General features: G+C 39.8%; 1 protein-coding gene across 2 annotated transcripts in view; it reads right to left on the bottom strand.

Moving 5' to 3' along the window:
- Positions 1-2760: 2760 nt before the first annotated feature.
- ARMH4 (armadillo like helical domain containing 4) overlaps positions 2761-14272 on the bottom strand; it is a 128140-nt gene continuing 116628 nt past the window's right edge. For both annotated transcript variants that reach the window (XM_065872351.1, XM_065872352.1), the window contains 3 exons: positions 10904-10935; positions 3732-3866; positions 2761-3488 (listed from right to left, as the gene is read on the bottom strand). In XM_065872351.1, the coding sequence (XP_065728423.1) occupies positions 3420-3488; positions 3732-3866; positions 10904-10935 (236 nt within the window). In that variant the 3' untranslated portion in view covers positions 2761-3419. The remainder of the gene's footprint in view (positions 3489-3731; positions 3867-10903; positions 10936-14272) is intronic.

Here is a 14272-nt window from a genome sequence, read left to right as displayed (position 1 = left end):
GGATGATGGTGAGAGCTGCACAACGATGTGAATGTACTTAGTGCCCCTGAACTGTAAATAGGGTTAAAATAGCACGTTTTATATTATGTGACTTTTACCACAACAAAAAAATTTTTTTAAAAAAAGAAACAGCTTTGATTGACCGTGCTAAAACTACTTTCAATATGTTCTAAAACTGTGCTTTAAAATTTTTCCCCACATTTTTGACCCGTGTAAGAGATACAGGTACTTTAAGAAAATGTTTCTGCAAGACTGCATCTGAGGCAGTTTATGAGCTGAAGCCAAGGCTAAAGCACTGCTAAGGGAATCTGTTTCCCTGGGATACTAATTAACTCCAAATATTGCATATAAATTAAGCCAGCAGCTACTGAAAGAAGCAACTTACAGGAGAGGAAAAACTGAAGAGGCTTAAAAGAAAGGTACTGTCTTCTGATTAGCGAAAGACATCGGGGCACAGGAGGAACCCTTCTCTAGCTGTCCCAGCATTCCACCCTTTCTCTAGAAGCTTCTGCCGTTTTCTCTTTCCTCTTGTTTTCCTTTCTCCACTATGGCAGCTGTGATGGATTGGAGAGCTGACTAGGAAAAGGGTCTCTCCCCAGGGGCCTGCCCTCCCTGTCTCCCTAAATAAGGAAAAGCTGTTCTCTGCATAGAGCTCTCCTAGCTGTGTTCTCAAACTTGCCTGGACAGGAGAATCCCAAGCCCCTGCCCTGGAGATTCTGATTCTGTGGGTCTGAGAAGGGGCCTTGGAATATGTATGCTTAACAAGTATCCCAAGCAATGCTTTGGGGCCACAGAGTTTGGGAAATACTGCCTACACCCCTGAGAATAAGATAACAGACCCTGCCCCTGCAGTGGGACACCTGCCGTTCTGATGGGATCAATTCAGTTCAGAGCAGAAGGTGTTAGCAGTTGAAGCTGCAGCTATCAGCACAGCCAGCTTAAATATTTAAGGTTAGTTGTTAGAACAGAGTTGACTGTACGTCTGTCATCGGTGACTTTATTATACTATAGTTTGAAGGTTCAACCTATTAACCATGGTCTAGTTAAAACTACAGACTAAGAGTAGCCCGAGGTGTTAGTGGCCATGAGTATCATCCACGTGATGCTGCATGAAGCGGCCTTTTGTGTTTTCCCTGCAAACAGCTTGTCAAGAACACAAAGGCAGTAATGCTACGTTGTGCTCACCTCCTCCTAACCTTAGAAACACTTACAGCAAGGAGATGCTCTTGGAAAGGGCAAACGTACCCTATGCAGTATCAGGATGTCTCTACTCATGAAATTACAAATTTCTGCAGAGTCATGATTCTGAGTTCTATTTTTAAAAGCTGACTCTGAGCTTGTGTGTCAATTGCTAATGTCTATTTGACTGTACAGAGCTTTTCATTTCTCTTGATCAATTTCACCCATTTGCTTATATCTCTTGGCAAAAAGAATTAAAATTATTTGATGAAAACATTCCTGTAAGCCAGCTATCCTTCAAGAATGAATTCAAGAAACAGTTCTCTATTAGTTCCCTAGAGGTGATACTTAAATTTATGTGATTATAAGGAAACAGCTGATGTGGGAGAGGAAAAGAATTTGTGTGCATAAGAGAGAAATTAGTAACACATTGTTCATTTACCAAAGACAGAAACTTGTATGACATGTTTCTGGACCAAGAAGCTATTTCCTTAGAACCCTGGTTTTCAAGAAAGACTCTGAAATGTTATTGGTTCCTCCAAAGTATGTGGAGAGGGCATTGAACTGAAGATAGGGGTGTGTGGTTTTGAGTCCATGGGTCTAGTCCTCATTCTTCCTGGGTATAATTTTGGATAATCATTTCACTTCTCTGCTTCAGCTCTGTCTTCAGTCAAATGGGAGAATAAAAACATACCTCCTGGGCTTCCCTGGTGGCGCAGTGGTTGAGAGTCCGCTTGCCGATGCAGGGGACACAGGTTCATGCCCCGGTCCGGGAAGATCCCACATGCCGCGGAGCGGCTGGGCCCGTGAGCCATGGCCGCTGAGCCTGCGCGTCCGGAGCCTGTGCTCCGCAACGGGAGAGGCCACAACAGTGAAAGGCCCGCGTACCGCAAAAAAAAAAAAACAAAAACATACCTCCTACGTCACACAGTGGCTATTAGAAACAACTGTGCAGCTTGCCTTGAACACAGCAGAGCAGGTTCCAATAAATGGGAACAAGTTCTCCATAGTGTAAAGCACCATGGACAGTATTATTAGTAACCTTTATTCTTCCATGCAAACGAGCCAAGTCTTTACCCAAAAACTCTACTTCCTGAAAGTCCCAAAATACCTAGATGCAAAAGACAGGGCAAGGAATTACATTCCAAGGGAAATGAGAAATGATCTAACACAGTCCAGCATCGCCCAAAGTGAGATGCCCTGAGACAGGCTGGTTTTTTCATAAGTTCCGTCATGTGCCAGGACTCTAGCCCCCGAGTCTGCTCCTACCACAGAGTGTGTTTTTCTAATAAAGCCAAATGAGGACCAATGGCAGCCCAATCATTGCACGGCCAAGACCACAGATGCAGAAAAGCAACATCTTGAATAATTCAGAATGGTAGCCACACAAGCACGGAGCCAAATGGCAGAGATAAATGCTCTGGGAGCTTATCTACCCTCCTTTTCCTCTTGATTTCTTTCTCATTTCTTCTTGACAAAGTGAATGATACACAAAAAGGACGTCTCTTAATGATAAACATGTAAGAATCTACTGATAGGTCTTTTGGACTCAATTACACTATTTAAGAAAGCAAGCTTACATTAAGACCGAGAGTCAATTTAATGCATTATTTCTAGTGCATTTTTTCTTTGCCAAGAATAAGAATAAGAGGGGAGGGGAAAAATAATAAAAACCAGGAGACAAGTACACAATGTAAGGTACAAACAAGTCTATATATATCCTAATGTGCTGAGAGGTCTTCTTGAAAAAGATTTCACTCTGAGTTGCAAATGTAGTATGTGCCATGGCCCACAAGCCTAGGGATTCAAGTAGGTAGAGCAATCATCACAAGTTCTTCTTTGTTAAGATTTCTATTTCAGAGTCGAGTGTGCCTTGGCAGCAATACCTGTTATACTTCAGCGCACGTAGCCCAAACCAAGGACAAGACAATGTCGAAAAATACAAAATATTTACCTAACCTAGCAACTCCTACTGAACAACATGTATGCTGCATATTTACGAGTTGTAGCCCGTGGTTGTGGAAAGTTCACTACAGAATAAAAACAAATACTGCATATTACAGCTCATATACAGCATGCCTTTTCTGCTCAGTACACGAAAAATCTACTCCCCAGCAGATAATGAAACTGATGGCCTGACAGCCCCAGCATGGCAGAATGTTGTCCTCTTTTTTTTTTGCCCCCAAATAAAAAATAAAATAATAAGATCGTTGACTCTTCCAATTAAATTCCAGTCCAATTCAAAATTCATCTTCAGAGCTGTCAGCTAAGAGCATTACTCGATCTTGCATGCTGTTGAATTCTCTCTGCTGGGGAAAGAAAACAGAGAAGCATTAAACTCCTTCTGCCGTAGAGCAAAGCTGAGGAACAGGCCCCCTTTAAAAGACACGTGAACAAACCAAGCCGAGGCAGCAGCTGCAGCAGCTAATCAGAACCACTGGGCACATCAGTACCATTCATGCATCATTAGGCCCCGTGTGCTTTATTAAGCAAATTAGAAAAGCGAAGAATGTTCGGAAACTGATTAGGTTTTGCTGTTGTTGATTCCATACCTTTCTTTTATGCCTCTTGAAGCCATTTCGCCTTCGGCGATTCATAACCTTAATGCTGTAGAGCGCTCCCAAGATGAACAAGGCTCCAGCTATCCCAACCCCCACGGGCACCAGCATCCCAGACATATAGCCAGCCTGCACAGGAAAAGAAACACACATTAGGATGCTAAACAGACTGCTGCCCTGGGTTTCTCAGTTCTGCTGGAGGGCAGCAGGTTTTTAGACACTTTGAAATCTCCTGTCTGCTTTGTTATAAAATAGCACCTGGAATAAAGTTACTTTTTAGAGAGAAGGCAACAGAGAGAGAGATGTGACTATTTTGGGATATTTCAAATACGTAGAAGAAGTACTGAATAAATCAGCCAGACCTAGTGGCACCTCCAGCCACTTGCTTATGCACATTTGTCAACACCAGGTTTTGGTGACAGAAATATAATTTGTTTTAAAGATGGATGAAGTAAGCCTCTGAGAATGCCAGGACTATTAAAATGCTATAAATTGGAAATAGCAGCCTGAGTCAAGCTCCAGGGCGAGCTGAAGTGCCCAATGGAACACTGTGCTTCTTAGAGGGCAGAAGGAGGGCCTTGACTTTGGTAGTCCCTCTCTCACAATCTTAGCTGCGTCACAGTAAGAAAGGAAAAAGGAATGTGCTTGTATGGGAGTGAAAAGTGAGAGTTTCTGGAGACAGCAGGGAAGAGAAGGACCTGCAAAGGAAAGAGGAAGTATGTTAGGTGTTGGAGCCCAGGCAAAAAAGACAAGGATGAGGAGAGAGTTGCACATAATGTGGATGGTTTTGTCTATATGAAAGAAAATATCTGCCCAGTGGACAAGGCCAAAGTTGAAGGTTGGGAGGGAATTCTGAGTGTCCCCAGCCCCAAAGAAATAAAGTGGCAGAGAGGGGCACAAAGATCACTGCTAACAACACTGGTACTTCCAAAAGAGCCTGGAGGTTTCAAACGCGTGTGGGTCTCCAACATCCCCAAGGTGTTACTATGGATACTTCAGTCCTAAGAGAGCAGCGTGTTCTCCACACATCCCTGGGCTTGAGTAAGTAGCTCAGGACCAACCCAAGTTCAAGGTAAGGCCATCACCCTAAGGATGCTCCCTGCATCTTGGCCAATAAGACACCTAAGGGATAGAGGTGGATGAATAACCAGAGCCTTTCATAGAGGAACACGACACTGGTTTACCTTCCACGATGGCCCCTTCTAGAAGCCTACCCAGAAAAAAACCATAAACAATTAAAAATTTTAAAGGAAGTGCTGTAATAAGTACTTTTGATAGACATTATTTTATGGGGGAAAAACCATGAGTCTGTTCACTTATTGGACTATTTCTAAAAATTTTAATATAGCAAAAACTATTTCCAGTATCTTTCAGAATGAGGCCCAAACAGAGAAGGACCAAAAATAAAAGTTTTCTAACAAGTGCCTAAGTAAGCAGGCTATGATGCTTTCCCAACATTTCTAGAATTAATCAAAGGGACAAGACCTTGCAAAACTGCAGCATCCTCTTGTACAAAGCCAGCTCGTTCACTGGTTTTGTTTTCCAGAATCTTGATTTAGAGCAGAATGTGGAATTTTTTCCATTAATTTGAGAACATACTAAGTGTTCTCAAATTACTAAGTGTTTTTCCCCAAGAAACAAAGCTCAGTCATTTTCCAACAAATTAATATGCTTTACAGAAACCCAAACTTTCTTCTAGATCTACAAAAGGCTTATAAAAGTCTGTAATTTTCCATTGCTCTCACCAGAGCTATGAATTTCTTTTTACATCACCATTCCCAGTGCATGGAAATATACATATATGTTGATGTATGATTATTTTAAGCACAGTAGATTAGATTTTACAGAGCTGTACATTCAAAGCATGATATTTGAACTTTTGGAAGCTCAACTTGATCAACCTCTGAGTGGGTCTCCTCACACTATGTAACTCAACCCCACACCAAAAATATGAATATTACAAAATGTGTCACTTTTTGTATGTTTCTTATTTACACATTGAGGCTTCTCGTTTCGAGAGCTTTAAATCATGTAGACTTCACAAAAATTCAATTAATCTCTCTCCTCTCTTTATTCCTCGTGTGTGTGTGTGCGATCTGCCTGTGCTTTGAAATTACAAGTAAATTACAAGATGGGAATAAAGCAACCTACCCTCTTCTAATATAATTTAACCATCCCTCATACAAAACTGACTAATTGAAAATAAGCTCTGTTTTTAGAATTGCCCATGACTTGTTTCCTGTAGAAATGACAGCAAATAAGACACGTACATATTAAGTTATAAATTCTGCCTAGCACCTTTTCTCTGTTCAGAATTATTGGACGTGCACATTCCTCCGCACGTAACTTGCCGAGAAGAACACAACTGCATCTGTGCATATTCCAACCGAGAATGCATAACCTGAATCTGATCATGAGGAAACGTCCAATAAACCTAAACTGAATATTCTATTTTTTTTAAAGCACTGTATTCTTAAAAAAATATCAGTCATGGAAGACAAAAGATGGTTATGCAAATGGTCCACATTAAAGAAAACCAAAGAATCCTGACAACTAAATGTGTTACATGACCCTAGACTAGATCCTGTAACGGAGGAGAAAAATGAATTTATAAAGGAGATTTGGGGTCTGTTAACCAAAAGACTGAAATCTAGGTGCGAGAACAAAGTATGATATCAATGTTAAATGTACTCAAGCTGATAACTGTATTATGGTTTGCTAACAGAATATTCCCATTCATAGGAAATACACACTGAAGTATTTGGTGTAAAAGGACCATGATGTATGCGGCTTTCCTCAAACGGCTCAGAAAAAAGGAGCAGAGGTAGAAATGGGGTAACGTGGGAAGAATAGGTGCGTCTGGAGAAAAGGAACAGGGGTATTCTTTGTACTATCCTTATTCTTGTATCTTTTCTGTAACTTTGAAATTATTTCCAAATAAACAGTTTGAAAATTAAAAAATGGATTGTTAAGATAAAATTTACTAGATATAGCTGTTTTTTTTTTTTTGGTTGGTTGGTTTTGGTTTGTTTGTTTTGTTTTATATTTATGAGAAAGGTATCCTTCCTTCTCAGGATACTGTATTTGTTCAGAAACACTGGTTTTCAAGAAAACCATATGGTACACTGTACTGCCTAAAGTCTGCTGAATTCAGTACCCTTATGATGTCTATTCAACAGTGGTTCTCAAACCTGAACATGCATCAGAATCACCTTCAAGACTTGTCAAAACACAGATTGTTGGACCCCTTTCCCCGAGTTTCTGATTCAGTAGGTCTAGTGAGGGACCTGAGATTTTGTATTTCTAACAAGCTCCCAGGTAATGCAATGCTACTGGTGCAGACTATACATGAGAATCGCTGTTATGGAGTATAGGCTGGATCATCCATTTTCTGCATTATTTCCTAAAGCTAGAAGAAATAGAACGACCTTGGTGATATAACAACAGGGCTGGCCGGTATTAGACAACTAAAATTTTGATGCATCTTCAATTTTGAGAAACAATATAGATGTTGAAAAAATACATCAATAGGTAGCCAGGTAAGGATTTGTCAAACAAGCATCACTAACTTGGACATTTAAACAGGAAGAAGGTTAATGATGGAATGAGTATAGGGACTGTCCCTTGATAGCCATTCGCCCCTTCTTCTAGAGCAATAGAACCTTCCATCTGGGCTGGGCACAGAATAACGATTACTTCTCCCTTCCTTCTATGCAGCTGGATGTGACCATGTGATAAGCCTCACTAAGGAGACGATACATTAGTGACACGTGCAACTTCCAGAGCATGCTCTTCAAGGGGGGAGCAGAGCCTTTACCCACCGCCCCCCCCCTTTAAGAATGGTAGAGTGCCTTTATCTTCCCTCTTAAACGGGGAGGGATATCTTAGCCTCCCTTTTTCTTCCTTCCTTCTGGCTAGAGTATAGACCTAATTGCTATCCAGGACCACGAGATGACCTTGAGAATAAAGGTCACAAATCATGGAGCATCCAACAGAAGGAGCCTGAGCCTTCAATGTTGCTCCTCACTAACCCCTGATTGCTACCTCCAGACTCACAAATGAGAGACAAACAAAGTTCTCTCTTGGTTAAGCCATTGTCGGGGGGGGGGGGGGGGGTGTTGTCTGTCACTCACAGCTGATCTTAATCCTAACTAATATAGGAAGACTAAACAATAACAAGAAAGAGAACAATTCAGAACTTTTTAGAACACCTACCACCCCTTCTAGAGTCCAGCTAACTAACAGGGAAACCAATATCAGGACCAATCAAATGAAGCTAAACTGAGAAGATGTTCTGGGTTGACTGAAGAGCCAGTTTAATATGTAGTTTAGCTTTCAGTTCTAAGGGACTCTGTGACTTTCAACAAAACGGCAGTAGTTTCACTCTCAAATAGTTTCTGAAGATAATGACTCACGAGACTTTTATAGATGATCGCTAGCTAGCTAGACATATGAAGAGAAAGAGGGAGGGGGGAAGAGAGGAAGAGAAAGGAAGGAGGGAGAGAGAGAGAGGAAGATATGTGTACATATATTATATATATATATATATGTGTGTGTGTGTACACATATGACTGTATGTATCAAGTAAGTGTATAATATTTCACTCCCAGAGGGAGGGGACTGATTAGACTGAGTCCCTCCAAGAAAAAATCAAAATATGAAGGCAAGTACAGCAACATGGATGGACCTAGAGATTATCATATTAAGTGAAGTAAGTCAGAGAAAGACGAATAACATATAATATCACTTATATGTGGAATCTAAAAAAAAATGATACAAATGAACTTATTTACAAAACAGAAATAGACTCACAGACGTAGAAAACAAATTTATAGTTACCAAAGGAGGTAGCGGGGGGGAGGGGGAAGGATAAATTAGGAGTTTGGGATTAACATATACATACTACTATATATAAAATAGATAATCAACAAGAACCTACTGTATAGCACAGGGAACTCTACTCAGCATTCTGTAATAACCTATATGGGAAAAGAATCTGAAAAAGAATAGAGATCTACATATATGTATAACTGAATCACTTTGCTGTATTCCTGAAACTAATACAACATTGTAAATTAACTGCAATTTAAAAAATGGTTAAATTTTTTTAAAAAATGAAGACAAGGCATAAAGCAAGTCAACCCGGTGGGAGTTTCAACTATTTTTCTTCCAATTTTTTAAAACTAAGACATAACTGAAAAAATACTACAGAATAAAATGAAAAGAGGGCTGGAAAAACTTCACAATAGTCCAGAAAACTGAGGCCATACATAAAATTATTTCTCTTGGTGAAATGGAGCAGGGAGAGGGTGCCAGGTCTTTGAGACAAGAAGGAATGGTCCACAAGAAGAGAAAATACAGCCTTTCTCCAAAGCTACACAGATTTCTATATGGAGTGGTGAAGCTATATATACATACAGGTAAGAAACTTTGCAACAGCCAACTTCAAAACAGGCTACATGCCAACATTTGTTTTCTTAAGTCTATTTTTTGTCCATTTTTGTAATTCAGAAGGATATTTTCTATAGAAACAATGATATACGGACTCCTATATAAAACTACCAGAGCCTGTTTACTTTTCATTGCATTATATTTTCCCCTGAAAAATAACAAGTAGGACTATGAATGTAAATATATTCAGTTCTAAACTTTTGCGCTTCTCTTACCCCAAATCTTGCTCAGTCCTCTGATTACAACTCCCTTAGACAACTGGATCCATTGCAGATACCAAAATGGCCTCCACTGATGTCAACAGGCTTAAAATTCTTCAACGTCACTTTTAATATATATGAACATAAAATAATCTCATTCTCAAAAACTATATAGGCTAAATTTTACTGAGAAGCAGAAAAATAATAGTGAGAAGAATTAATATAATTATACAATTTTAATTGCAGTTGAATGTTTTCTTTTATCCTTTAACATTAAACTGTAGCAAAATAAATATTAATCATTCAAATATTGGGGAAATTGACCTCAAAGAATAAAAAAAGACATGAGATACCATCAACAGATGTATATTCTAAGAAAGGCGAATTGGAAGTAACTCCTATCTGGCAGTTGAAACGATTTCCATTTAACTAAACCCCCAGTGAAATCTGAGCTGGCTTATAGTAATTGGATCTGACACAGACTACAGCAAGGAGTTCAGAATTCCACCAATATTTTTATGAGTAATTCCAGTTTGAAATTACAAGGTACCAAAAATGAAACCTTAGAGAGTATTGAAAGTTAAAAGAAAATGAAAAATATAAACCTGGAAGGAAGTTAACACTGTCAGTCACAAATGTTGATGGCAGAATTAATGCAAGAGAGGAAAATATTTCTCTATAGTTGGCCATTCCACATAGGTCAGCTCATCACTCAGCAGTGGCACTATGATAGACTACATAAAAGTGGGCCTAAGGAGAGTGCTTAGGTGTTCAGGTGTTTTTAATTCCACCCCCCACTACGGTTTAAGGATGCCCTTTCCGTCACAAAGTTTTATTCTTTTTTTTTTTTTTTTTTTTTTTTGTGGTACGTGGGCCTCTCACTATTGTGGCCTCTCCCATCGCGGAGCACAGGCTCCGGACGCACAGGCTCAGCGGCCATGGCTCACAGGCCCAGCCGCTCCACGGCATGTGGGATCCTCCCGGACCAGGTCACGAACCCGTGTCCCCCGCATCGGCAGGCAGACTCTCAACCACTGCGCCACCAGGGAAGCCCCACAAAGTTTTATTCTTAAATCAAGTCCATCAATTTATGTCCTTGGGTCACAAAAATCAATCCCTTCCAAAATCCAAGGTATTTCTTCCTCATATAGGAAGATCAGGTTTAAAAGATCCTTGCATTGGGACATGAACTGCGCACTAGAATGGGATTACACTCCTGCAATTCCCTAAAAGGAACTCCACCTTGATATGTAAATGGGGTTACTCAGTTGTACATACCAGGAATTACATTCCATAAGTATGAGTGGCACTCCAAAGAATAAGGCATCCCTTGTATTATACAGACCTTAAAGGGAAGACCTCCTTTCTTGCTGGGCACCTGGAAGTGGCCCTGTATCTTTGCATAGATTACCATAATCAGAATAATGAAATAAAGCTCCATTACTCTCAAGATCTTTTACTTGACAAAGCCATGCCCTCTAGGATAAATCCAAAGGAAGAAAATATTTCTCTTACCTTGTCTTTTAGTTTTTCCATCCAGCTTCTCACTACAGAAAATAAGAAAAGAAAATGTAAATAGCCATCTTTCTACTTATAGTTCATTGTGTTAAACTCATTTGGTAACTTACTTATATTTCATATATTAAGTTAATTTGATACAATGAAGGTATTATTGTATGAAATACAGTGAATGGGTCAACAGTATTAACATAATGACAGCAATAGTCTTATTTTTAGTCTCATAAATTTAAAATACAAAAAAAAAAAAAGAGCACAAACATATCCCTCACATATCATTAAAGGAACAGAAAATATTTTTGTTTGCTAAATGTATTTTCTATTATTTTGGGGGAGGTCTGGGAGAAGAGAGAGGAAAACACCTTCAGAATACCAAGTTTACTTCTAACCTGACATTTTCTCCTATTTATTTATTTATTTATTTTTTGACCCACTGGGCCCTTGGCAGTGAACGCGTAGAGTCCTCACCAGTGGACTGCCAGGAAATTCACATTTTTCTCCTTACCTTTATTTCTCATCTTTCTCAGTTTTTAAGCTCAGTGGGAATTCTGCACTTGAATCAGTGTCAGAGAGCAAAGGTAGGAATGTGCACTGAGCAGGCCAGGGCTACTCAGCTCTTACTAAAAGTAGTCAATATTTTAGGCTCTGCAGGCTGTACAATCTCTGTCACAACCACTCAACTCTGCTGTTGCACTGAGAAAGCAGCCATAGACAGTAGCACATAAGTAAGTGGGTTTGGCTCTGTTCCAATACACTTTATGTATGGACACCAACATCTGAATTTCATGTGATTTTTTTATGTCACAAATATTTTTCTTTTGATTTTTTTCAACCAAACAAAAAATTGGAAACATTCCAATGGGCTGTATAAGAACAGGCAGCAGGCCAGATGTGGTCACAGCCTGTTGACCCCAGGCATAGACATATTTTACTCAAGAAGCTGGTGTCTCCATTTACTATCTGACTTTAGTAATAACATATCTGACAACAGTGATGACAGCTAACGTGTGTACGGCTTTACTCCTTACAAAGCATGTTCGTATGTACTGCATCATTTGATAGGCAAACCAATGACAAACATGAGAGTCAGGTAAGATGATGCTCAGGGGAAAGAAGAGGAAACTGAGACTCAGAAAAACTAATAGCATTGCCACGGTTAACCAGGGAGGAAAGAGCCACTGGAACTCCAACCACCATCTGATTAACAACCTACAGGAATAAGGCTTCCCAATTACCCATTTCTTTTGGTGATACCACTGCTGTTTTGCTCTCTCAGGTTGAAGATGTGGAGATACCTTTGGCTCTTCTATCGCCTTCAGTCCCCAGCCTCAATCTCTCATGTCAAGACCTTGGCAAGACCTCTCAGATTTGTCCTCCCCTCATCACTCCTTCTGTCTCAAGTGGGATTCAGCCAAAGGCGGTGGTGCTCAATCAGAATAAAATAAGAGTCAAGGGAAGGGCAAAGTAAGAAAGTGCAGGCACCTCAAGAACTAAGCCATGGATCAGTGATTCTGGGAGTGGTTCCATGGAGAAGTAAGGTCAACCACTGATTCACTGAGTGACTCTGGAGAAATTAGCAAACCTCTTGGATGCTCAGTTTCCTCATATGTGAAATGAAGATGGTTATACTTGTCTTACGAGATGGCTGTGAAGATTAGAAATAACATGTGCAAAGTGTCTAGTACAGAACTTAGTGTAGAAAACCAAAATAAGAAATCTGGGATAGGAAGGGGAAAAGAAAGACACGTGAAATATGAGTACTGTGTTAACATGGCTCAACTAAGCCCAAGATATAAAGTTAAAGTCAAGCAAGAGAATGCTTCCAACTCATTCATTCGTTCAACAATATTTACAAGGCACAGTGTGTTGGCCAGTCACTGTGCTCAACACCGTATCAGTAGAAGATATGGCGACCTAATTCCAGTGAGAAAAGGTTAGGACATCAGGTCTATGAGACATGGATGACAAGCAGCAACATAGGGACTGAGAGAGTGAGGGACAGAGCAGGAGAGCCAATTACTGGGGCACACAGCAGAACACCAACCTCGGAAGCAAGATGTCTGGAATCAGGGAATCAGCTGGATATTACGTAAAGAGCAAAGCAAAAGAGAGGTGGGAGCAGGAATGCTGGTGTGAGGACATCATGGAGGAGGAGAGCAGGGGCCGGCTGACTACCTGTCGACGGCAGCCCAGGGGTAGATTGGAGAAGAGGGAAAGGAGGCACAGATGGCGCCAAGGTCTGAGGCACTGATAGGTTTTCCAACTGTAGAAAATTCATTGCCAAGAGAAACGTTTTAACTTAAGCCTTATCGAGCCAGATCTCATTGACAATCTGTCCAGATCTTAGGTGCTTAAAGTAAATTTCCAAGTCCTGCTTTGGGTGCTTCTTAAGGCAGTCATTCTTCACTGGGGGAGGGAAGGCATATTAGCATGGGATGTGCATATGTGCACAGGTAATCTGAAAGAGCACATTCGATGGATCTAGTTCTGTAGTTTATAATAGGAGCTACAGAAAGAGAGCTGGGCAAACTCTACTTGGCTAGTGAGAGGGGTGATACACTAGAGATAGTGAGACAGTGTTTGGGGGGACATGGGTCTAAACAAGGTTGAGAAAAAACTGCTCTTCAGAGTATGTGAGCTTGGCTGTGTTTCTCCAATTAAGAACGTGCGTCCCCAATAAAGATGTTAAAAAAAAAAGAACGTGCGACCACTAAGGATCACACCTTGTGCTTCTCAGGCAACCACCATGGTTCTTGACACGGTATTAAGCAATAAATATTTTTTCCTTCTTTCAGCAAATATATATTGCTTTTCAATGAGTTCACAACTTTTGAGTAAACACGATTTTCTTTCATGAAGATTCTATAAACTATTTTCAGCAAAATGTTCAAGGCGGTGTAAAAATAAATCTAACACAATGATGGTTTTGAAACTTAATAGAAATCAATAAGGGAATACAAAAGCTAGAAGAAAGAATATTGAAAAGATATTTAATAAAAAGAAAAGATGATTCTTTATGAAGAGGAGAACCAAAAACTGCAGTTTCTTTTTTTTTTTAATAGAGAGACATCACACTGATGAAAGGGGTATGAATTGACACAACTTTTTGGAACTGCATGGAGAATTTGCAATTGATATCAAAAGCTTTTTAAAAAGTTTAAATTTTTTATCAAAAGTTCCAGTTGTAGAAGCAATGTACCTTAAACAATTAATCATGGATACACATAAAAAATTTTATTTAAATGCTGTTCACTGAATGGAACAGCAGGAATGGTTTAAACACTTTCAAAAGGAAACAAAACCTTAGGCTATGCCTACAGAGTGAAATATTATACAAAAATGTAAATTATTTAAAGAAAAATAATG

Source organism: Phocoena phocoena, chromosome 2 (assembly GCF_963924675.1).
Source record: "Phocoena phocoena chromosome 2, mPhoPho1.1, whole genome shotgun sequence".
In the NCBI taxonomy this organism is placed as follows: Eukaryota; Metazoa; Chordata; class Mammalia; order Artiodactyla; family Phocoenidae; genus Phocoena; species Phocoena phocoena.
This window is presented reverse-complemented; position numbering and strand designations above follow the sequence as displayed.